The sequence below is a fragment of the Ranitomeya variabilis genome, chromosome 2 (genome assembly GCF_051348905.1).
Source record: "Ranitomeya variabilis isolate aRanVar5 chromosome 2, aRanVar5.hap1, whole genome shotgun sequence".
NCBI lineage: Eukaryota > Metazoa > Chordata > Amphibia > Anura > Dendrobatidae > Ranitomeya > Ranitomeya variabilis.
Genome location: NC_135233.1, coordinates 452,037,138 through 452,061,659, shown reverse-complemented (window position 1 = coordinate 452,061,659; position 24,522 = coordinate 452,037,138). Strand labels below are relative to the sequence as shown.

At 43.6% G+C, this 24,522-nt stretch overlaps 1 protein-coding gene across 1 annotated transcript in view; it reads left to right on the top strand.

Moving 5' to 3' along the window:
- LOC143806581 (F-actin-uncapping protein LRRC16A-like) overlaps positions 1-24,522 on the top strand; it is a 68,250-nt gene that overhangs the window by 5,432 nt on the left and 38,296 nt on the right. The window contains exons 2-5 of the mRNA XM_077287277.1: positions 8,764-8,855; positions 16,292-16,342; positions 17,824-17,883; positions 19,609-19,730. Coding sequence (XP_077143392.1) covers positions 8,764-8,855; positions 16,292-16,342; positions 17,824-17,883; positions 19,609-19,730 — 325 coding nt within the window. The remainder of the gene's footprint in view (positions 1-8,763; positions 8,856-16,291; positions 16,343-17,823; positions 17,884-19,608; positions 19,731-24,522) is intronic.

Genomic DNA, 24,522 nt, shown 5'->3' with positions numbered 1-24,522 from the left:
TGGAGACCTGAAACGGGTAGCCGGGGTCCTGGAGACGGCAGGTGGACAGGAGACCAGAAGCAGGTAGGTAGCAGGAGTTCTGGAGACGACAAGTGGACTGGAGACTGGTAGCAGAGGTCCTGGAAATGGCAGGCGGACAGGAGACTGGGAACAGGTAGCAGAGGTCCTGGAGATGACAGGTGGGCAGGAGATTGGGAACAGGTAGCAGAGGTCCTGAAGACTGAAAGGAGACCGGGAAAAGGAAGCAGAGGTTCTGGAGACTGCAAGCGAACAGGAAACGGGTAGCAGAGGTCCTGGAGATGGCAGGAGACCTGGAACAGGTAGCAGAGGTACAGGAGACCGGGAAATAGTAGCAGGGTCCTGGAGAGGGCATGCAGACAGGAGACCAGGAACAGGAAGGTAGCAGGGGTCCTGGAGACGGCAGGTAGACAGGAGACCAGAAACAGATAGAAGGGGTCCTGGAGACGGCAGGCAGACAGGAGACCGGAAACAGGTAGGTAGCATAGGTCCAGGAGACGGCAGGTGGACAGGAGACTGGGAACATACATCAGAGGTCCTAGAGGCTGCAGGTAGACATGCGTCCAGAGCAACTAAAATGTCTTTAATGTCAAGACCCAGGATTGTGTCTTGGTAGGCTTTATATAGGCCCAGGCAGAAGGATCACATGGGATCACACTGGGCAAACTACAAAGCTCTAGGTAGAGCAACACAGAGTTCAGTGGACCTGGTATAAGGGGAGCAAAGTCAGGATTCGGGACTCGTGTGCAACAGAGGCACAAGACGAAAAGAAACCAACTCAGGATTCGAGAGAACAATGGCATTTACACCAGTTTAAAAAAATACATATTTAGGGCAAGTGACAGGTTCTTTTTAACTGCTGCTGTTTAACATCAGATGCTTCACACAGTTTTTCAATCAGTTTATTTTTATTTTAAAGCTGTAATTGCAGCAAAGTGGAGAAGCATACGTCCTTCTGTAATATATCCCATTCCTGTTGAATCCACTTTTGGATTTGGCAGAGAAGAAAAACGGAGTAAGAACATTTCACCATAAACTGCTGTTCTTTCACCTTAACAGAAATGGAAAATATATTATATTTTGTTTGTACTGTTCATGTGGGTGTGTTATCAAGCCAAAGATCTTGCACAGCGTGTGGTTTCCTGTAAAGCTGGTAAAATGACTAGGAAGGTAAGAGCATTTCATATACACCTGTATTCTAATAAAAGCCTACAGTTGCCCTTTACTCATAGGGTTCTAGATTTTCAACTTTAAAAAAAAAAAAAAAGAAAAAAACATTTTAAACCATCACATTATCTTCTGTCCCATCTGTTGTTACAGTAAAACGAGCCAAGTGGACAATATGTCAACTGGATTTTAGGAGGTTAATATGAGAGGTTATTCAGCTTGTACAACTCCCATTTGATCTGCTTTCTTCTTACAGAAATGTACAAGTCAAAATGTGTGAGCATCAACTTAATATTCTGCAAAGAGGTTAAAAATACAGATATCATCTATTTTTTTTCCTTATAGGTTGTTATGATTGTGGGGTTTTTTCTTTTTACTTTTTTTTTTTCTTAAGCTGAGCCAATGTAAGACTGGGTCTAACTTTGAAAATGGTGTTCTGTGTTCAAACAGATTATCTGAAGTGTAGGGGTGTACAATGTTCAAATCCCATAAGTGATAGTATTAATTTTCACTACTTGAAATTTATGAAGTATTGTACAAACATTTCCATTGATACTGTACAAAGAAAATGTAACCTAATTAGCAAAGCAAAACATTTTTTTTTATTAATGATAATAATTAAGGGCAGTCAGACGGCCGTATAAATCTGATCAAGATAGGAATGCAGTGCGGTGGCTGGCGGATTTCTCGACCTGAGAGTAAAAGCTGCATGTATTTCTATGCAGCCAGCACTCCTGGGTCTGGAGAGCCGCCAGCGCATGCACTGCGTTCCCGTTCTCAATCTGATTTATATGGCCATCTGACTCTGCCCTAATATGTGCTCGTTACAGTTCTCCAACTTACCCTGAACTATATATTCCATTGCAACAAGTTCAACCCTATTTATCACTTGAATTTCCCCTCCTCCTTTCTCCCAGTTGAACGACTAGTGTTTTTGGGACATATCGTTCAGTCCCTCAACCCATTCAGATTACACAATTATCTTGAAGGATCATTCATTAACGTTAGCATTTGATGGATTATCGATTACAGTAAATGCAGCATTAGACTGGATATTCGAACTATGCTCTGTTGACTTAAAAATAGTTTGGCTGAAAGCTATCTAGCCCAACTCTCCCATACAGAGTAATGCCCTCTATGCCAAGCGCTTCTTTGTTCTCTATGAGAAAGCAGATGCCAGACTTTAATGGCGGTTGCTTATCTCATGAGAGCAAAAGCATCAGCAGTCTGAAATTGGACATTCCGGACCCTCATCTCTCACGACATCACCTGTTAGGGACCTTATTCACATTAGTCTGTAGATATTTATGGTTTCAGCCTGTGTTAGTTTAATTTGTATGGGGGCCTTAAGTTGACATCACTTGTTAGTTTATTTTGTGGCACAAATTTGTGCCAAAACTTTGGTACATAAAAAAAAAAAATAAAATCACGATGAAGGGGGTGCTCACTTTATGATGTGAGGTGCTCAGGAGAAAACAATCATATGTAAGAAAAAAACTCCGGCACACTCTTTCAAAGATTCTGACAGTTTATTTATAAATTTTCAACAAAAATGTGGTTTCCAAGAATTAATCAAGTTGCTCTGGACATGGGCACATATACTTTCTTTCTCTCAACGTTTCGGCTAACAAGCCTTTTTCAAGAGATTACTTGTCCCTCTGGAATATACAAAAATACTTTTAACATCATATATAATTCAAACCCAAAAAAAAGAAAAGAAAAGGCACACTGGAGAGAACATTACCATCATGTCCTCCCTATATTCTAGATTATGATATATAGAAAACTGTCCTCTGATCCTATTTGAAGTATGAGAGGCTTGTAATAGTCAGACAAAGAAATAATGAACCTAATACAATGATGGCAAACCCAGAAAAACACACCTGAAATTAATCAAGGAGACATACATATATATGCACTTTAACATGTGCAATCATGTATATGGTTGTAACTAGACCAAAATCTTGGTGAATTGTATCTCTAAATAATAAATAAATGAATAGAACGCCAGGCACATCGCCATATGAAAGAGAAAAGTGGAAGAAACATACTTGTTGGTGCGCAGAACAGGATATGGAAATCCACTGTTAGGATAAATAGACAGAAAGTGCAGCACAGGTCAGTAAAATGAGCGAATAGGCACACATGTATCCAGTAGGTGTACATAGATAAATACCTTAATAAATGTCACGCTGGAGTGAGGTATCCATATGGAGGACCGGGGAAATGTGACCGCCGTGCGGAAGGCATGTGACTCTGCTGCTGTGTGAGCCGCTATTTACCTATTGCGGTGAGAGTGGTTCCGGGTGAGAGTTCAGGTAAGTGCCAGTGAAAGCCGAAAGAGAACGGAAAAGACCGAAAGAAACCGAAACAACACGCATGCGCAATGGAGAGAAAGCCTGGACTCTAAGTTCCACTCGTATACTGCAAGACAAGAGAGAAGAACAGCTGATAAACATTTTGCTATTGTAACGGTCTATATATTCAGTGTTTGTGCAGTGTATATATCAGGTCAAATAAAGAATACTATTATACTATTTACAAAGTTATATTTAGGACTTCAACTGAATGGCTACAATAATATGTGATTGTACCTAAATTTGACTACCATATAGAGGGATAAAAAAATGACAAGAACCCTCATGTAACCCATAGTATTGATGAATATGAGATTAATAATAAATAAATAAATAATAATAAATAAATAATATTCTAGTATAATCAATTAGAACATAAGAAATAAATAAGAGATTAATATGAGATTAATATGAGACCTCGTACTCCCTGTTTAGACCAAAGGGCGACAGGGTTTGTAGTGTATGAATCCAAAAGGATTCACGCTCCTTAAGCTTCTTAATCCTGTCACCCCCCCCTCCTAGATGCTGGGACGTGATCTATTATTTGATACCTCAACTGTATCATATGGCGATGTGCCTGGCGTTCTATTCATTTATTTATTATTTAGAGATACAATTCACCAAGATTTTTGTCTAGTTACAACCATATACATGATTGCACATGTTAAAGTGCATATATATGTATGTCTCCTTGATTAATTTCAGGTGTGTTTTTCTGGGTTTGCCATCATTGTATTAGGTTCATTATTTCTTTGTCTGACTATTACAAGCCTCTCATACTTCAAATAGGATCAGAGGACAGTTTTCTATATATCATAATCTAGAATATAGGGAGGACATGATGGTAATGTTCTCTCCAGTGTGCCTTTTCTTTTCTTTTTTTTGGGTTTGAATTATATATGATGTTAAAAGTATTTTTGTATATTCCAGAGGGACAAGTAATCTCTTGAAAAAGGCTTGTTAGCCGAAACGTTGAGAGAAAGAAAGTATATGTGCCCATGTCCAGAGCAACTTGATTAATTCTTGGAAACCACATTTTTGTTGAAAATTTATAAATAAACTGTCAGAATCTTTGAAAGAGTGTGCCGGAGTTTTTTTCTTACAAAAACTTTGGTACATGGCGCAAAGCACATCCCTTTTTTTTTTTTTTTTTTTTTAGCAAATTTTTTATGCGGACAAAGCACAGCAAATATTTTAAACTTATAATTCAATGTTGGCGAGAAGTCAGCAACACTGTTCTATTAGATTCGTACATGGGGAAAGGACCACTTTCAGAAAATATCTGTGATGCTAGTCACTCAGGTTTGGGTAGTCAAATGGTCCGGGGTCAGATACCAAGGTGGCTCATCATATACAAAGGGGTAAGTCAAAGGCGTTGTCAGGTCAAAGTCCGAGGTCACAATTCCAGGAACATAGTGGATCAAGACAAAAGGACATGGCAAGCTGATTGTCATCTTTACTGTAAAACCCAAGCACAGAAGAGAACGGAGGGAATCCGCAACACTTAAGTTGTCCAATGCTGTGACATTAGGCCGTCTGAGACAGATTTTTGTTTCCATAGTTCGAGTATATTTTTATACTCGAACTATGGAAACAAAAATCTGTCTCAGACGGCCTAATGTCACAGCATTGGACAAATGTATGTATTTTATATGTTTTTATATATATTTTCTCGCCATTGTGATATAATAAAGAAAAGTCTGATTACAACACTTAAGTTGTACATTTTTATGTGATTCAGCAAATTGATAGGCAGATATTGTCTGACGTTTCGACCTATGTAAGGGTCCTTTTCAAGGACAAATGAATGGCAGCAAGATAGAGAAATGTTAATGGAGGTAGTGACACGTGGCATAGCACTGTTTTTTTGTACTACTGTTCCTTCGGCTGGCTACCAGTCACATGTCCCTGAAAAAGCCCTTTGCATTATTCGAAACGTTGGATAATATCTGCTAATCATTTCGTATAAAATACAAGTTTACAACTTAAAGGGAACCTGTCACCCACCCAGGGCGTTTTTAAGTAAAAAAGTCACCTTCAACAGCACTAAGGCTGCATTCTGTGAAGGTGGCTGTTATGTTTCTTATCCCTAGGAACGCAGAAATACAGACTTTTATAAATTGCCCGCCATACCTCTATTGTGTACCGGAGGTACGTTTTCTCCCCCGGTGTCACCCGCCTCAGAGCTGTCAATCATCTCCCTCTTGGGTCTGTGCGCCGCCTCCTGTGTTCCTGTTGCATGCCCGGCACCTGCGCTTAGCCAACATTTCTCGGGCATGCACCGTGCGTGCTGCCCGGGAACTTACATCGGGTGATGATGTAATGCTCTCGCACCTGCGTGGAGCAGAGGCCACAGATCCCGCCCCGCAGTGTGTTATGATGTATGCACACTGCGGGGCTGGGAACCTGTATCAAGGAGGTAAACAGCTGCTACCCTGTGTTTCTGAGGGTTGGAAGAATGATTGGATTTAGGGAAATGAGAGGGATAAGAGCCTGAAAATTTTTGCTAAGTCCAAAAAGGACTTCACAGCTCAATATAAACTCAATTTCTTGCTACTTGTACCAGGACATTCATCCAATAAGGACTCTGGATACTTGCCCAATGAAGCGGACAGGCAAGCAGCCCTCCTGGATGCTGCACAGATAACACTATCAATAGCCACAGCACTTTCACCACTGGCCCCTACCTGTATGTCTTTGGAGCATGGGTGGCAGCCCACCTGAGCACAGGGAGAACTTACAAACTCCTTGCAGATGTCATCCATGGTGGGATTTGAACCCTTGACTCCCATGCTGCAAACACCAAAACAACCGTGCTTTCCACTGAGCTGCTCAGAAGATAACCTTTGGCAAAGTCATTGATATTACTACTAGCACCTATGGGAAGATCAGGAAAAACTAGAGCAGGACCATTTGAAATTTCTAAAGTACAACTGAGAGGTAGAATTACTCAGACCTCAGTCAGAATTGAACGAAGGGCCCAATCACTGAAAGGTAATTGAGCTAACCACGGAGCCACCGTGCTGCCTGAGAAATACCTGATGTCTAGGTCATCAATAAGTCTATCAGTGCCCACTGACAGGTCATGAAAAACTAGAGCAGGTCCATTTGCAATTTCTAAAGTACAACTGAGAGGTAAAATTACTCCAACCTTAGCCAGAATTGAACTAAGGACCCAAGCGTTGAAAGATAATCAAGCTAACCACTGAGCCATCATAGAATTACCTGATGGCTAGGTCATCAATATGCCTATCAGTACCCACTGCCAGGTCATGAAAAACTAGAGCAGGTTCCCTTGCGGTCACTGATTTCATTCTTAGCATCTCATCTGCCAGCTTGTAAAGTGAAAGCAGAATGCGCTCCAGCTACACACAGTGAGCGGGAAGGTCCTGGTACTTTTTTTTTTTTTAGACAATGTATTATTGACAATATAACACTATTGTTGGAGACAGAGACTCATGCACCAATAAACAGTAGTACTTAGTAGTTGTAATATATGCAATAATAAACATTCTGACAGGTTAGCATTGTAGGTGTCCATTATTGGGTCAAATCTAACCAAGGACAATCATTTTCCACCAGGCACGGACTGGGGCTGAAATTCAGTCCTGGCATTTGAAATCACACAGGCCCATATTGTTCCTGTCCCCATGAACCAGACGGGATATATTACTAATATTACCCTGGATGGAGGAAAGGAAGATTTTCTACAAGACCAATATTTCTAATGATTCCCGTGTGCTGCTGGGGTAACTTTGTGCTCCATCACAGCTCTTAACAGTGTGGGTGTCTTGAGAACACCAATTCTGTTAACAACGTAGCAGACAAGGCAGCCCATGACCAGACAGGCCCTTCTGGCATTTGCCAGATGGCCGGTCTTGCCCTGCCCAGTATCCTTCAATAGGATGCAAAAGTATGGTGTGAACAGGCTCTGATGTGTTCTAAACTCTTTCAGCTGTTCCTTGTGATGGAATGATCTGGGTTCATGCCCTGCCTTCGAAGGGTTAATGGTTGTGGCCTCCTTTTGGTTCTGGGAGGGTTACTTATACCCACACTGAACCGGGATTCTTTGTCAGTTATACTCTGATCCTCGGCTGAGTTCTGACCCCCATATGTCTGTGGTTACAGTCTGCTTCTGCCTGTGTTGCCTTTATATTATCTGGTCTGTTTACGTTCTTGCTTTGGCTATCTGATTCCGTACCTTCAGTTTATCTCCTGGTTTGACTCTTGACTCTGTCCCTGACCTTCCATCTGTTTGATCCCTCTCTGTACTGTGCCGCCCTCTCCGGTTCTGACCACAGCCTGTTACCGACTCTGTCTCTAGTGTGTCCCCTTTGGTATCTCTTAACTCTCCGTTTGTATCCGTGTGGTTCCCGCACCCTGTCCTGCACTCTCCACCAGTATTCTGTTCCCCAGGGCTCCGAGGATAGGCGCCTTTGCCACTCCTCCGGTGGTCACGTGCTTCAGATCCTGTACCTGCTGCACGACTCCTCTCTGTAGCCGCCCACCTCTCTGGACATCCCGGTCTTCACCGTCCCTGCTCAGGACACGTGCACGGACGCACAGTGTGAGTACCGTGCGGTGTTCATGACATTCCGTCTTCGAAGTCCGGAATATTATAGACCTATGCAGAGGAAAATGTTTGTATACTGAGGTCTATGGTCTCATTGGTGAAGACATTTCAAAGCATCTAATTACAGTTGTGTCGAAAGCTCTATTCACATTGAGCTTGGTCTCAATGTGAATAGAGCCTTCGACACAACTGTAATTGAAAGATGCTATATTTAATTTATTATGTACAAAATAATTATAGAAGGAGATTTTTTTTGTGGCAGATAGGTTTGTGCAAAATAAATCTGTCATACTTAGGGGTAATTAACTCAACCGTGTTCTCAGTTGGAAAATCAGACAACTCTCGGACCAATGTTATTCAGTGGGGAAGTGCAGATAAGTGATATTTTCACTGACCGAATCTGCATGTGGAAAATATTGCAGGGTGCCCTAGTTCCTTCCATAGGTTGGGTGAGAGTCACCCATTCAAATCTATGGGTGCGTGAAAAAAAAGATTGGATACCATATGGAGACACATTATAACATCAGAATTTTATGGATAAATTGCAATTCTGTAGCAAAGGAAACTAAATGGTTAATAGCTGAAGCTGTAATTAAAACGATTGTGGGGTTCATTTATAAACGTATACTTTTTTTTTTTTTTTTACAGCACGTATCGTTGATTTTTTGCATCCTAGGCAAGTGATGCTGATAAAACCTATCCAGCTGAAAATGAAATCACAATTCAGAGACTTTGCATTGGTACGTATAAATAAATCCTCTTTCAAACGTCAATCAGAATAATAAAAAAAGTAATATAGACCTCAAAAGAATGTATAAAAATCTACATTGTATTTGCTCCGTGTCTTACTTTTTGCATATTTCAAAGCTGTGGAGATTAAGTTTACCGTACCCAGGATTAAATAACTTGTTAATCCTGTTCAAAGCTGCTGTTGTTTTGTTTTTGTATACTTTTTTTTTGTCTTGTTATATTCATTGATATTTTATACCTAATTCTTCACATACTCGCAGGTGGCTCCTAAATTTTGAGCATGGGAAAAAAAAGCTTTATTTTGTCTTTAACTTTTTTTTGCATCTAGTTAGCGTAAACATGTTGCAATATTTGTGCAAAGAAATTCAGATGTAAATAAAATTATTCCAAAAACTAGGAAAAAAAAGTGCAAATTGCGAAAATGGATCGGCCCAAAATGTTGCAAAGTCAAATATATTTTTAAATGCTGTTTAAGAAGAGTAGCCAGAAGATTCCTGTTTTCATGTAAGGTAGCAGTCAGTGGTAACTGGATACAATAACAATTCTAAGGATCCCGTTTCAAAGTTACTTTTCTTTCTTTCTCTCTCTCTCTCTTTTACTCAATTAATTCCACAAAACTTTACAGAAGTTGTAATCTCTGAGGCTCACAATATAAATTGCCTATTGGTATGTCTTTGGAATGTGGGAGGAAACCCACACAAACACAGGGAGAACATACAAACTCCTAGCAGATGTTGCACTTGGTGGAAATTGAACCCGGGACACCAGCGCTGCAAAGCAACAGCACTATCCACTGTGCTGCCCATATATTATGCAAGTTATTTTAATTGTAGGGTAGTATGTATGAGGGAATAACACTATTTCAAGTCATTGTTTGATTTTTCATTTTTCTCCCTCCATGAGCTCTTTATTTTAATTTGCAATTGCCTCTGAGTTGGTGGCAGCAAAGAAGCCTCTAAGATGTCTCTCCTAGACATCACTGCACACAGGGATGAATTCCTGCTCTTCATTCCTTAGTTAGCACACAGATGGAAGCCACAGCATGGGGAGAAAATTATACATCAATACTGAGTGATGTAGATGTGAACCCAGCTCTAAGATGAGGTAAAAGACTTGGTAGAAATCTCATCAAGATCTTTCTGTGTCTCTGCTTGTTTTTTTTTTAAGGTGAGGTAAAAGACTTGGTAGAAAGCTCAGCATGATCTTTCTGTGTTATGGTTCTCAATGGCAAGAGAACATAGCCCAGCAAACATACGAACTAGCTCTTGGAAGGATGGAAACTAAACTGACCATGAACTAAACCTGCCGCACAACTAACAGTAGCCGGGTAGCGTAGCCTGCGTTTTATCCCTAGACGCCCAGCGCCGGCCGGAGGACTAACTAATCCTGACAGAGGAAAATATAGTCCTGGCTCACCTCTAGAGAAATTTTCCCGAAAGGCAGACAGAGGCCCCCACAAATATTGGCGGTGATTTTAGATGAAATGACAAACGTAGTATGAAAATAGGTTTAGCAAAATTGAGGTCCGCTTACTAGATAGCAGGAAGACAGAAAGGGCACTTTCATGGTCAGCTGAAAACCCTATCAAAATACCATCCTGAAATTACTTTAAGACTCTAGTATTAACTCATAACATCAGAGTGGCAATTTCAGATCACAAGAGCTTTCCAGACACAGAAACGAAACTACAGCTGTGAACTGGAACAAAATGCAAAAACAAACAAGGACTAAGTCCAACTTAGCTGGGAGTTGTCTAGCAGCAGGAACATGCACAGAAAGGCTTCTGATTACAATGTTGACCGGCATGGAAGTGACAGAGGAGCAAGGCTAAATAGCGACTCCCACATCCTGATGGAAACAGGTGAACAGAGAGGATGATGCACACCAGTTCAATTCCACCAGTGGCCACCGGGGGAGCCCAAAATCCAATTTCACAACAGTACCCCCCCCTCAAGGAGGGGGCACCAAACCCTCACCAGAACCACCAGGGCGATCAGGATGAGCCCTATGAAAGGCACGGACCAAATCGGAGGCATGAACATCAGAGGCAGTCACCCAAGAATTATACTCCTGACCGTATCCCTTCCATTTGACCAGATACTGGAGTTTCCGTCTGGAAACACGGGAGTCCAAGATTTTTTCCACAACGTACTCCAACTCGCCCTCAACCAACACCGGAGCAGGAGGCTCAACGGAAGGCACAACCGGTACCTCATACCTGCGCAATAATGACCGATGAAAAACATTATGAATAGAAAAAGATGCAGGGAGGTCCAAACGGAAGGACACAGGGTTAAGAATCTCCAATATCTTGTACGGGCCGATGAACCGAGGCTTAAACTTGGGAGAAGAAACCCTCATAGGGACAAAACGAGAAGACAACCACACCAAGTCCCCAACACAAAGCCGAGGACCAACCCGACGCCGGCGGTTGGCAAAAAGCTGAGTCTTCTCCTGGGACAACTTCAAATTGTCCACTACCTGCCCCCAAATCTGATGCAACCTCTCCACCACAGCATCCACTCCAGGACAATCCGAAGATTCCACCTGACCAGAAGAAAATCGAGGATGAAACCCCGAATTACAGAAAAAGGGAGACTCCAAGGTGGCAGAACTGGCCCGATTATTGAGGGCAAACTCCGCTAAAGGCAAAAAAGCAACCCAATCATCCTGATCTGCAGACACAAAACACCTCAAATATGTCTCCAAGGTCTGATTCGTCCGCTCGGTCTGGCCATTAGTCTGAGGATGGAAAGCAGACGAGAAAGACAAATCTATGCCCATCCTAGCACAGAATGCTCGCCAAAATCTAGACACGAATTGGGTACCTCTGTCAGAAACGATATTCTCCGGAATACCATGCAAACGGACCACATTCTGAAAAAACAGAGGAACCAACTCGGAAGAAGAAGGCAACTTAGGCAGGGGAACCAAATGGACCATCTTAGAGAAACGATCACACACCACCCAGATGACAGACATCTTCTGAGAAACAGGAAGATCCGAAATAAAATCCATCGAGATGTGCGTCCAGGGCCTCTTCGGGATAGGCAAGGGCAACAACAATCCACTAGCCCGAGAACAACAAGGCTTGGCCCGAGCACAAACGTCACAAGACTGCACGAAGCCTCGCACATCTCGAGACAGGGAAGGCCACCAGAAGGACCTTGCCACCAAATCCCTGGTACCAAAGATTCCAGGATGACCTGCCAACGCAGAAGAATGAACCTCAGAAATGACTTTACTGGTCCAATCATCAGGAACAAACAGTCTACCAGGTGGGCAACGATCAGGTCTATCCGCCTGAAACTCCTGCAAGGCCCGCCGCAGGTCTGGAGAAACGGCAGACAATATCACTCCATCCTTAAGGATACCTGTAGGTTCAGAATTACCAGGGGAGTCAGGCTCAAAACTCCTAGAAAGGGCATCCGCCTTAACATTCTTAGAACCCGGCAGGTAGGACACCACAAAATTAAACCGAGAGAAAAACAACGACCAGCGCGCCTGTCTAGGATTCAGGCGTCTGGCGGACTCAAGATAAATTAGATTTTTGTGGTCAGTCAATACCACCACCTGATGTCTAGCCCCCTCAAGCCAATGACGCCACTCCTCAAAAGCCCACTTCATGGCCAAAAGCTCCCGATTCCCAACATCATAATTCCGCTCGGCGGGCGAAAATTTACGCGAGAAAAAAGCACAAGGTCTCATCACGGAGCAATCGGAACTTCTCTGCGACAAAACCGCCCCAGCTCCGATTTCAGAAGCGTCGACCTCAACCTGAAAAGGAAGAGCAACATCAGGCTGACGCAACACAGGGGCGGAAGAAAAGCGGCGCTTAAGCTCCCGAAAGGCCTCCACAGCAGCAGGGGACCAATCAGCAACATCAGCACCCTTCTTGGTCAAATCAGTCAATGGTTTAACAACATCAGAAAAACCAGCAATAAATCGACGATAAAAGTTAGCAAAGCCCAAAAATTTCTGAAGACTCTTAAGAGAAGAGGGTTGCGTCCAATCACAAATAGCCTGAACCTTGACAGGATCCATCTCGATGGAAGAGGGGGAAAAAATATATCCCAAAAAGGAAATCTTTTGAACCCCAAAAACGCACTTAGAACCCTTCACACACAAGGAATTAGACCGCAAAACCTGAAAAACCCTCCTGACCTGCTGGACATGAGAGTCCCAGTCATCCGAAAAAATCAAAATATCATCCAGATACACAATCATAAATTTATCCAAATAATCACGGAAAATGTCATGCATAAAGGACTGAAAGACTGAAGGGGCATTTGAAAGACCAAAAGGCATCACCAAATACTCAAAGTGGCCCTCGGGCGTATTAAATGCGGTTTTCCACTCATCCCCCTGCTTAATTCGCACCAAATTATACGCCCCACGAAGATCTATCTTAGAGAACCACTTGGCCCCCTTTATGCGAGCAAACAAATCAGTCAGCAGTGGCAACGGATATTGATATTTAACCGTGATTTTATTCAAAAGCCGATAATCAATGCACGGCCTCAAAGAGCCATCTTTCTTAGCCACAAAGAAAAAACCGGCTCCTAAGGGAGATGACGAAGGACGAATATGTCCCTTTTCCAAGGACTCCTTTATATATTCTCGCATAGCAGCATGTTCAGGCACAGACAGATTAAATAAACGACCCTTAGGGTATTTACTACCCGGAATCAAATCTATGGCACAATCGCACTCCCGGTGCGGAGGTAATGAACCAAGCTTAGGTTCTTCAAAAACGTCACGATATTCAGTCAAGAATTCAGGAATCTCAGAGGGAATAGATGATGAAATGGAAACCACAGGTACGTCCCCATGCGTCCCCTTACATCCCCAGCTTAACACAGACATAGCTTTCCAGTCAAGGACTGGGTTATGAGATTGCAGCCATGGCAATCCAAGCACCAACACATCATGTAGGTTATACAGCACAAGAAAGCGAATAATCTCCTGGTGATCCGGATTAATCCGCATAGTTACTTGTGTCCAGTATTGTGGTTTATTGCTAGCCAATGGGGTGGAGTCAATCCCCTTCAGGGGTATAGGAGTTTCAAGAGGCTCCAAATCATACCCACAGCGTTTGGCAAAGGACCAATCCATAAGACTAAAAGCGGCGCCAGAGTCGACATAGGCATCCGCGGTAATAGATGATAAAGAACAAATCAGGGTCACAGATAGAATAAACTTAGACTGTAAAGTGCCAATTGAAACAGACTTATCAAGCTTCTTAGTACGCTTAGAGCATGCTGATATAACATGAGTTGAATCACCGCAATAGAAGCACAACCCATTTTTTCGTCTAAAATTCTGCCGTTCACTTCTGGACAGAATTCTATCACATTGCATATTCTCTGGCGTCTTCTCAGTAGACACCGCCAAATGGTGCACAGGTTTGCGCTCCCGCAGACGCCTATCGATCTGGATAGCCATTGTCATGGACTCATTCAGACCCGCAGGCACAGGGAACCCCACCATAACATCCTTAATGGCATCAGAGAGACCCTCTCTGAAATTCGCCGCCAGGGCGCACTCATTCCACTGAGTAAGCACAGCCCATTTACGGAATTTCTGGCAGTATATTTCAGCTTCGTCTTGCCCCTGAGATAGGGACATCAAAGCCTTTTCCGCCTGAAGTTCTAACTGAGGTTCCTCATAAAGCAACCCCAAGGCCAGAAAAAACGCATCCACATTGAGCAATGCAGGATCCCCTGGAGCCAATGCAAAAGCCCAATCCTGAGGGTCGCCCCGGAGCAAAGAAATCACAATCCTGACCTGCTGAGCAGGATCTCCAGCAGAGCGAGATTTCAGGGACAAAAACAACTTGCAATTATTTTTGAAATTTTGAAAGCAAGATCTATTCCCCGAGAAAAATTCAGGCAAAGGAATTCTAGGTTCAGATATAGGAACATGAACAACAAAATCTTGTAAGTTTTGAACTTTCGTGGTGAGATTATTCAAACCTGCAGCTAAACTCTGAATATCCATTTTAAACAGGTGAACACAGAGCCATTCCAGGATTAGAAGGAGAGAGAGAGAGAAAGGCTGCAATATAGGCAGACTTGCAAGAGATTCAATTACAAGCACACTCAGAACTGAGAAAAAAAAAAAAAAAAAAAATCTTCAGCAGACTTCTCTTTTCTCTCCTTTCTCTGTCAATTAATTTAACCCTTTAGGCCGGTCAAACTGTTATGGTTCTCAATGGCAAGAGAACATAGCCCAGCAAACATACGAACTAGCTCTTGGAAGGATGGAAACTAAACTGACCATGAACTAAACCTGCCGCACAACTAACAGTAGCCGGGTAGCGTAGCCTGCGTTTTATCCCTAGACGCCCAGCGCCGGCCGGAGGACTAACTAATCCTGACAGAGGAAAATATAGTCCTGGCTCACCTCTAGAGAAATTTTCCCGAAAGGCAGACAGAGGCCCCCACAAATATTGGCGGTGATTTTAGATGAAATGACAAACGTAGTATGAAAATAGGTTTAGCAAAATTGAGGTCCGCTTACTAGATAGCAGGAAGACAGAAAGGGCACTTTCATGGTCAGCTGAAAACCCTATCAAAATACCATCCTGAAATTACTTTAAGACTCTAGTATTAACTCATAACATCAGAGTGGCAATTTCAGATCACAAGAGCTTTCCAGACACAGAAACGAAACTACAGCTGTGAACTGGAACAAAATGCAAAAACAAACAAGGACTAAGTCCAACTTAGCTGGGAGTTGTCTAGCAGCAGGAACATGCACAGAAAGGCTTCTGATTACAATGTTGACCGGCATGGAAGTGACAGAGGAGCAAGGCTAAATAGCGACTCCCACATCCTGATGGAAACAGGTGAACAGAGAGGATGATGCACACCAGTTCAATTCCACCAGTGGCCACCGGGGGAGCCCAAAATCCAATTTAACAACATTTCTGTGTCTCTGCTTGTTTTTTTAAGATGAGGTAAAAGACTTGGTAGAAAGCTCAGCATGATCTTTCTGTGTCTCTGCTTGTTTTTTTAAGATGAGGTAAAAGACTTGGTAGAAAGCTCAGCATGATCTTTCTGTGTCTCTGCTTGTTTTTTTAACTCTGCTCCTCACTCCTCCTCCTCCACCGTCTCTTTGCATAAAGAGTATTATGATGTGTAACCTGACACTTCAATTTGCTCTCAATTCCGTCTTCTCTTGAGAAAGGCAGGCTTGAACTGTTTTTTACAGAGTGGATTTCTCAATTCAGGAGAGACAGAGAAGGTGAAGAAGTGTCTCATAATCTGAGAAAAAAACAAACAAAACATATTTCTCTGATAAGATACAGTATTTCATTTCAATTTCATTGAAAGTAAAGGTCCTAATATATTAATGCTTTAATAACGGAAAAGGAAGTTGTACTGATCACTGATACGTAGTGTTGTTTTCATACAATCCATAGGTACTAACTTCATGTAGGGCATTCCTGCTACATCACACACTACCCCTAAAGGTCAGTACTATATTTCTTGTACAGTGCTATACAATATTTTGTGAATAATTTTGCTGAACAGAACTGTTTTTTATTTTTTTATTTAGCCACCTTAAGGGGTTTTGCTGACACACAGGTTAATATAGCATTGTAAAGTCTATCAGAAATTAAAAAACTTCATAATTTACTTTCTGTTAAGATCCTGCTGTGTTCTTGAGCAGTGGCATGGGTGGATGTGACTTCCAGTTCCTTACTTCTTGCTACAGTCTGCTCAAAGCTCAGGGAGCAGAGATTTCTGCACTGAGCTCTGGATGGTGAAATCATGGGGTCGTGGCCAGTGATCCTCAGCAAGTTTACAGTGACTAGGGAGGTGCACAGAGTAGGAGGGAGAGCACATTGCAGGCTCCACACAAAACATGTGATCATATCAACCTGCGACTCAGAGGGGATGATGCTGAGCATTCCATTATGAATACATTATATTACTTATTGCTCCCCTGCAGTACACTGAGCCTGTCTAAAGCCAGTTTCAGGATAGCACATATATGAAGTGGACAGGACGTTGAAACTGTGTATACAGTGATTCATCCCTCTTGTGACTATATGGGATTCTCAGGATGGTGCTTTGAAGGCGTAATTGGTGGGCATTGAAGGTGGGAGTGAGTTGTGGGACAAATACAGTTCTAATTCTTTGGAAATGTGGTCTATGGAAACTTTAGGAGAACTGGCAGGAAGTTTATGGTGGGAACAATGATAAACCACAAGGATGGGCTACATGGATTGAAGGGGAGCTAAAATGCGAATGTAAAGGGACTTGTTAAAAAGACAGCCAGATTATTATTTTTGTGTGGCCAGTAAACCAATTTAATCCACATCCAGCTTTTCCATGTACGTTAAAAATTGGACCAATTTGAACATTACCTTCACCACGAATTTCTCAAATAAAGAAATAGACCCACCCTTTAATTTCTACAAACCAAGATTATAACTTTTAAACTAAAATGCACTTCAAATTTGTGGATATTATTAAAGCATAATAACCTACATGCGATAGTCTTCCATAATAAAGACACCTTGACATGTGCACGTCATGGTGATCTCACAGGCTCAGAAACTGTACAGAAGCTCAGGGGTGATTGACATTCGAGCTCTGACTGTAACTGCTGGAAATAGATAAACTTTTTCCAAAAATTTTGAATGTGTAGAAATCATACATTTCTATACCTGATGAAGGCGTCAGTTCAGCACCAAAATGTATTGTAAAATATGTGGATTTTTTTTTATTATTTCACTTATATTTGTACATTGGATATTATCAATTCATTTTAACCTGCCAATACCCTAAAGGTATGTTCACACAATGCAATTTTTGCTGCATATTTTTGCCCCAATTTAAAAAAAAATGCAAAATTATCGTGAAAAGTCCAGACATATGAACAATTGTAAAGGCTAATTGTTTTCATTAACAGAGAATTGTAACATTTCACGTCATATTACTTTAGGTGGAAAATACATTCAGCTACTTAGAAATTAATGACATTGATATTCAAGATCTTAAACTGGTAAGTGCTTTATATTTTTGGTTTAACGACTATACAAATATTTTCCATTATTAATTTCAATACATATTTGCATACGCGATATTAAAAGTTGATATTTAAGACAAAATATCAAAAAACATAAAAAAGAGAGCCTCAAACCATTAAGAAAAACAATAGTCTGTGTATTCATGATAAAATATTAGGGTGCCACATTTAAAGGAAATTTTGCAGCTGATTAGTGATACCACGGGCTTCATGAATCAGGTCCTGGCTCCGTTATTGTAATTATGTATGTTTCACTCTGAAATGCTAGTACTAGTGTATGTCTTATTCATGCTGCCTGTGGTTCACTTTAGAAGTTAATTTTCAAATGGTTTTCAGGATGACATCTGAGCGCCGTCCAATTTCCACTGACTGACACAATGGAGAAGATGGATCAATTTTTTTTTTTTCCGTCTTCTCCTCTTTCGAGTGAATCGGATCACATTATGATCACACTCTGATCAAAGTGTGATTAGCATAGTTGATCTGATTCCCTCAGATGAGAGAATATACCCTGGTGTAACCCTAGCCTAACAGGGATAACCGTGAATGTGCAAAGCGGCATGTCAGTTGATCAGTGGACTGTGTAGAGCCGGGTCTCTGCACATTCCGTCCCTCCCCCGGCGGGGATGCTGACTCACTCACTGCCGCAGCCATCATTCCGCACTTCCTTCTTCTCCTGCTGCTCCCCGGAGTTTGCTCATGGCTTGCAGATCCCCCAGCACTGTGATTAGGGTGCACATGCACTCCCTCCTTCTTAAAGGGGACAAAGCCATTCTAAAGTGTCCCCATCCAATGGCTGGGAGACACTTACTATTTAAGGCACCTCCACCTGATGGGAGGTGCTTGAGCAATGTGTTTACTCTAGTTTAGTTTCTTTCATTACCTGCTTGTGCCTACCTGTATACCAGCCGCACCTGCCAGTGCCTTCCTGTGTACCAACTGTTCATGTGTTCCTGCTGTATCTGCCCGTACCAGCTGAACTTTCCCTCCTATGCCATTCCAGCTTCTTGCCCCTTTGGGGGTCAGCTGCCGTGTGTCCAAGGCCGGCCTGGTGTAGCATCTGATGTCCATCTGTAGCCAAGTCTAACCCCACCATCAGGGACTTAAGCGAAGAGTCAGGTGTTTACCTAGTTACGCCCCTCCTTGCTCTCCTCGGACCACAGCACAGTGGTTCCACCCCCACTCCTGTTCCAGACTGCTCTGTGCTGCACCCTGCCACTATGACGGGAAAGGAGCTGGGGCACTGCACAATTATAACATCACTTTCTCCTTTCACAGATGACTACCTGTGAATGACACTCTGGATGCTAATTATTGCCTCTAATATGCTCTTCTTTTACTTAACCAAAAAAAGGAATGGAGTATAAGTTGGCATTCATGCAAAATAGGAGCATGGTCACTCCGGCCATTACACAGACAAAGCCCAAGACATTCTTGGGTGTTATCTATTTAATGACCAGTGTGAGCATGCTCATTTTTTGTGTTATTTCTATGCACTATTACTTTTACTTCTTTACTTACAGCAGGGGATATGCTAATTTTGTCTCTGTCTTGGCTTTTATGTTCTGCTTTTACTTGCATAGAAAGTCTTGACCTGACAGGTTTCCTTTAGGTCACTATCACTTAGCTGAGATTTGTTTTCACCAAAGCCGGTATATTCTTTTGTTATAGTTCTCTAATGAAATGTATCTCTTTGAACAGGTTGTGTTAAAAACAGACACTTCTCTTTATCCCTTTCAATTTCTGTATGTGGAAGACCTCGAACAAGTAGTGATTTTTATTACGGCCGGCATAAAAAAAATATTACCAGATTCATCTCCCGGGTGAGTAACAACTGCATTTAGGCCACGTTCATACATGATATATTTGCTGCAATGGAATCAATGCTAAAAATCTGCAGCAAAGTAGAGAACAATGCATTTAATCAGGACGTAGGAAATGCCCAGTTAGGCCACGTTCACGTGTTCAGTATTTGGTCATTATTTTACTTCAGTATTTATAAGCCAAAACCAGGAGTGGAACAAACCGAGGAAAAGTATAATAGAAACATATGCACCACTTCTGTATTTATCACCCACTCCTGGTTTTGGCTTACAAATACTGATGTAAAATACTGACCAAATACTGAAACACCTGCTATGACATGTGCACGAGCATGTACACATCATTGACATCACTCGCTTTCTATCTCAAAGTGATCGCTGACCTATAAGACCTTTTTCTTGTCAGTTTGGGTGTAAATATTCTGCCTCTTTACATAAGAACATCTGCAAAATTTCAATAAAGTCCAGTTTACTAAGATATTCTCCATGTCTTTCGCCTCTGTTCATTGACAATGGATAATCCGATACCCGTACAGTCCTACCGTTACCACACCCTGTGTCGCCGTTGATCTCCTGACTTCTTTTTCTGGCAAGGGACATCACATGACCACTGTAGTCAATCTGCGGCTACTGATCTGTTGTAGCCTCTACATTCTCTCCAAATCAGAAAAATGGCTGTTTTTTTTTTCCAGCTCAGCAGCGGTCAAACAATGTCTCCCACCGCGGAGCCAGGAAATTAAATTAGTGGGAGACACAGGTAGCAGAATAGTGATGGTCTCTTGGGTAAGTGTATGTTTTGTAAGTTTTTTTTTCTCCTTTGCCACATTGGGGGACACAGGACCGTGGGGTGTATGCTGCTGCCACTAGGAGGCTGACACTAATTGAATACAAAAAAGAGTTGGCTCCTCCCCTGCAGTATACACCACCCACTGGCTCCATACAGAACCAGTTCATGCTTGGTGTCCGTAGGAGACACACTGGGGTCTGCTATTCAGACCATACCTCTTTTATTTTTATTTTTCAACCTTTTACTTTTTAAATCTTTTAAACCTTTTTCCACGAGAGACTGGGGCGACGGACCCTTTTAAGGGCCCGATCTTCCCCAACCCACAACAGGCGAGCAGGGCGAGTGTCGCCTCCCCGTATCCTCTCCTACGACGTGGGATGCCATGCCTGAGCTATACTAGGGGCGACAGTTCCATTCAGGGCGCCGGTCTCCCCGCACTAGCAACAGACGGGAACATGGAGTGTCGCCTCCATATACCCCCTTCTGATCCAGGCTACAGCCGGACACAGCCCTGTGAAATCCTAGGGGAGTGAACTCTTAGGATACACAGAGGCCCCTATGGCGTCCCTGCTGCTCCCGCTGCACCACCACTGATTGAACAGCGGTGCTGCAAGGAGCTGAACAGTCCCTCTCCACCTCCCCTCTAAAAAGGAATGGTGGATGGAGGGTTCCTGCACCGTCCACATTGCAACTCTCACCTGCAAGCAGAGTGCTGGCTCTGCCTTCCCTCCAGCTCCGGCAGTAAGTTTGGGATCCCGGGGGGCTCCTACAGCGCAATCCTAGGGATCTTTTTTCCGACCGGGCATTCTCTCCCCAGCGGGGATAGTCGGGGGGACCCTACAGCCGTCGCCACCTTCGCTGACTTTTTTTCTGGTCAGGTGCTGTGTAATTTAGTTCCTGGCTTCGGCTCGCGCTAGGCCGCAAGCCGGTAACTCCGCCGTGCTCCTGCGTTGGTGGCCCCGAAAAATTTAGTCCTCGGCTTGCAACCTTTTGCTAGGCAACCCGGAGGTGCCACCCATATGATGACGTGTTCCGGCGGCCCCTCCCACAATCCTGGCACTTCTCGTTTAGGACGAGAAGTGCCTTTTGTATTCTCGAGGGCCATCTTCCTGCCCCCTCTTCCGCTTCCTGAACCGTACACCAGAATCGCCCTCCCTTTTACCTGCAGATCCTGCTTTGATCTCTAATCTGCAGGGCACGGGCTGGAATTGGCCCACAGGATCAGAGCCCAGATCTGGCCACAGGATCTGGGACGCATCTGCTCAGAGTAAGGGTCCGCAGCATTACTTCCTTCCCCTCCACAGTTTCCCCATCTATAATTTCTGTAGGAAGCCCTATTAAAAGGCTCATAGAAGGGTACATGTAATTCCTGTCAGTCTGCTCAGAACTCGTCACTCTACAAAACCTGCAACCCCAAATAGGCTCAGGAGTCCCCCACTGTCACTGAGCCAGTATACCTAGTCCGCCTAAGTGGACTTTGTCACTGTCGCAATTCATGGCTCATCTCGCCAAAGCGACTGAATCCCTCCGTGGATCGCACGGCTCCTGTGACTGAGACAGATGGATCCCCTTCTTACCAGGGGGCCGTCGGCTAGCAAGGGCCGCAGCATTCCAGAAACGTGCAGGCATCTGGAAAACGGACATGTAGTACGTCTACTGAGTTATCTTGTGCCTTGGCATCCATGAGCACCGCTCCTCGCTCTAGCAAACAGGACTTATTGAAGCCGTCATCCACAATCTGTAGGTTGACGTGGACTCCGGTTTTGCTCCGCATCACGCTGTCCTTCAAAGGACTATATTCTCTCATAGAAAATTTGCCAGTCACCCGGACAAGGAGTGTCTGGATAAGCGATGCATTACATAGGATGCCATACCTGGGCTGATTTTCAGAGACGACGGGTCCCTTAAAGGGCACCAATCTCCCCACACCATCAACATTCAAGCGCATGGAGTGGCGCCCTCATATATCCTCTACTGTGACGTAGGATGCCATGCCTGGGCTGTTTTTTTTAGAGGCGACGGGTCCCTTAAAGGGCACCAATCTCCTCACACCATCAACAGATGAGCACATGGGGTGTCGCCTCCATGTATCCTCTTCTGCAGTCAGACCTAATGCCAGACAACCAGCCCTGTTCACCCGGGGGCCTGAACTCTGTGGATGTACAGAGGCACTCCTTTTGGCATCCGAGCAGCCCCCGCTGCATCACCACTGCTTAACGAATGATGCAAGGAGGTGGATGGACCCTTTCCACTTCCCTGTTAAGGAGATGGTGGATTGAGGGTTCATCTCTTTAACCCTACACCGTCCAAAGACAGCAGCAACAGCAAGAGATAATTTATCCTGGCCTGCGCATTCTACCACCCGGCAGTTTTCTCTGGGTAACCCCTCTACCCTTCATGGGCTGCTAAAGTAATGGGCTCCTGATCGGAGACCTTAACTACTTAAATTCAGCGGAGGCAGTACAGCTGGCCAATCAAATCTCTCGAGCGGGAGACTATGTAGTCCATGCATATTTAGACGCGGCTAGTTGTGCGGCGCTGTCAGCAGCAAATGCCATTACATTCAGAAGGGCATTGTGACTCAGAGGATGGGAAGCAGACTCTGAGTCCAAAAAGCCGCTGACATCACCCTTGTGAAGAAACCAGATTGCATCTTAATTTCCCAGACAACCATGTTTTTGCAAAACCAAAAGAACTGGCTTTTTATCTGTATATTGGCTTGTGAATTCAATTGTTTATGTCTGGTGGGTCAAGAAGACAGACTTGCCAACTGATATACTATCTAACATACTGTGTAAGGGTACCGTCACACAGTGAAATTTCCATCGCTGCGACGGCACGATTCGTGACGTCGCAGCGTCGTATGAATATCGCTCCAGCGTTGTAGACTGCGGTCACACTTTGCAATCACGGCGCTGGAGCGATGCCGAAGTCCCCGGGTAACCAGGGTAAACATCGGGTTACTAAGCGCAGGGCCGCGCATAGTAACCCGATGTTTACCCTGGTTACCAGCGTTAACGTAAAAAAACCAAACAGTACATACTCACATTCCGGTGTCTGTCCCCGGCGTTCTGCTTCTCTCCACTGTGTAAGCGCCATAGCCGGAAAGCAGAGCGGTGACGTCACCGCTGTGCTCGCTTTCCGGCCGGCAGGCGCTCACACAGTGCAGAGAAGCTGAGACGCCGGGGACAGACACCGGAATGTAAGTATGTACTGTTTGTTTTTTTTACGTTTACGCTGGTAACCAGGGTAAACATCGGGTTACTAAGCGCGGCCCTGCGCTTAGTTACCCGATGTTTACCCTGGTTACAAGCGAACACATCGCTGGATCGCTGTCACACACAACGATCCAGCGATGTCAGCGGGTGATCAAGCGACGAAAGAAAGTTCCAAACGATCTGCTACGACGTACGATTCTCAGCGTGATGTCTGATCGCAGTAGCGTGTCAGACACAGCAATATCGTAACGATATCGCTAGAACGTCACGAATCGTGCCGTCGTAGCGATGGAAATTTCACTGTGTGACGGTACCCTAAGTCTGTAATAGTGACTGTACATTGAGTGTGTTAAGCTTTGTTTATTGAAGTGTGCTTATATGCTAATAGTGCTACTTAATCCCATCACCATTGTTTACCTTATCTTGATGTTGGACTGAAAGACCCTGGGTAATTCTAAAAATAGCTTACATGCCTTGGGTATAAAAAGACTCAGAGATCACATCCTGGAAGACTGAAGTAACACAGAGCTACCAGCCAGACATTCTGCAAACCACCCAACAGACAAGAGAAAGGACTGCAGCCAATTCATCATGGCACCATCATGAGGGACACTGATCTATGATTCTATAGAAAACAACCTAGGGGTTTTCGGCTCCGGTTGGAAGGACTCCGATCTGATCCAGTGACCATCTCTGAACCATGGATATGTTTGGAGAAAGCCAGGTTTGGGACCCGCTGGTTGCCTGGTTCCATGGAGATGGTCAGATAAGCCAGGTGGTGACTCTC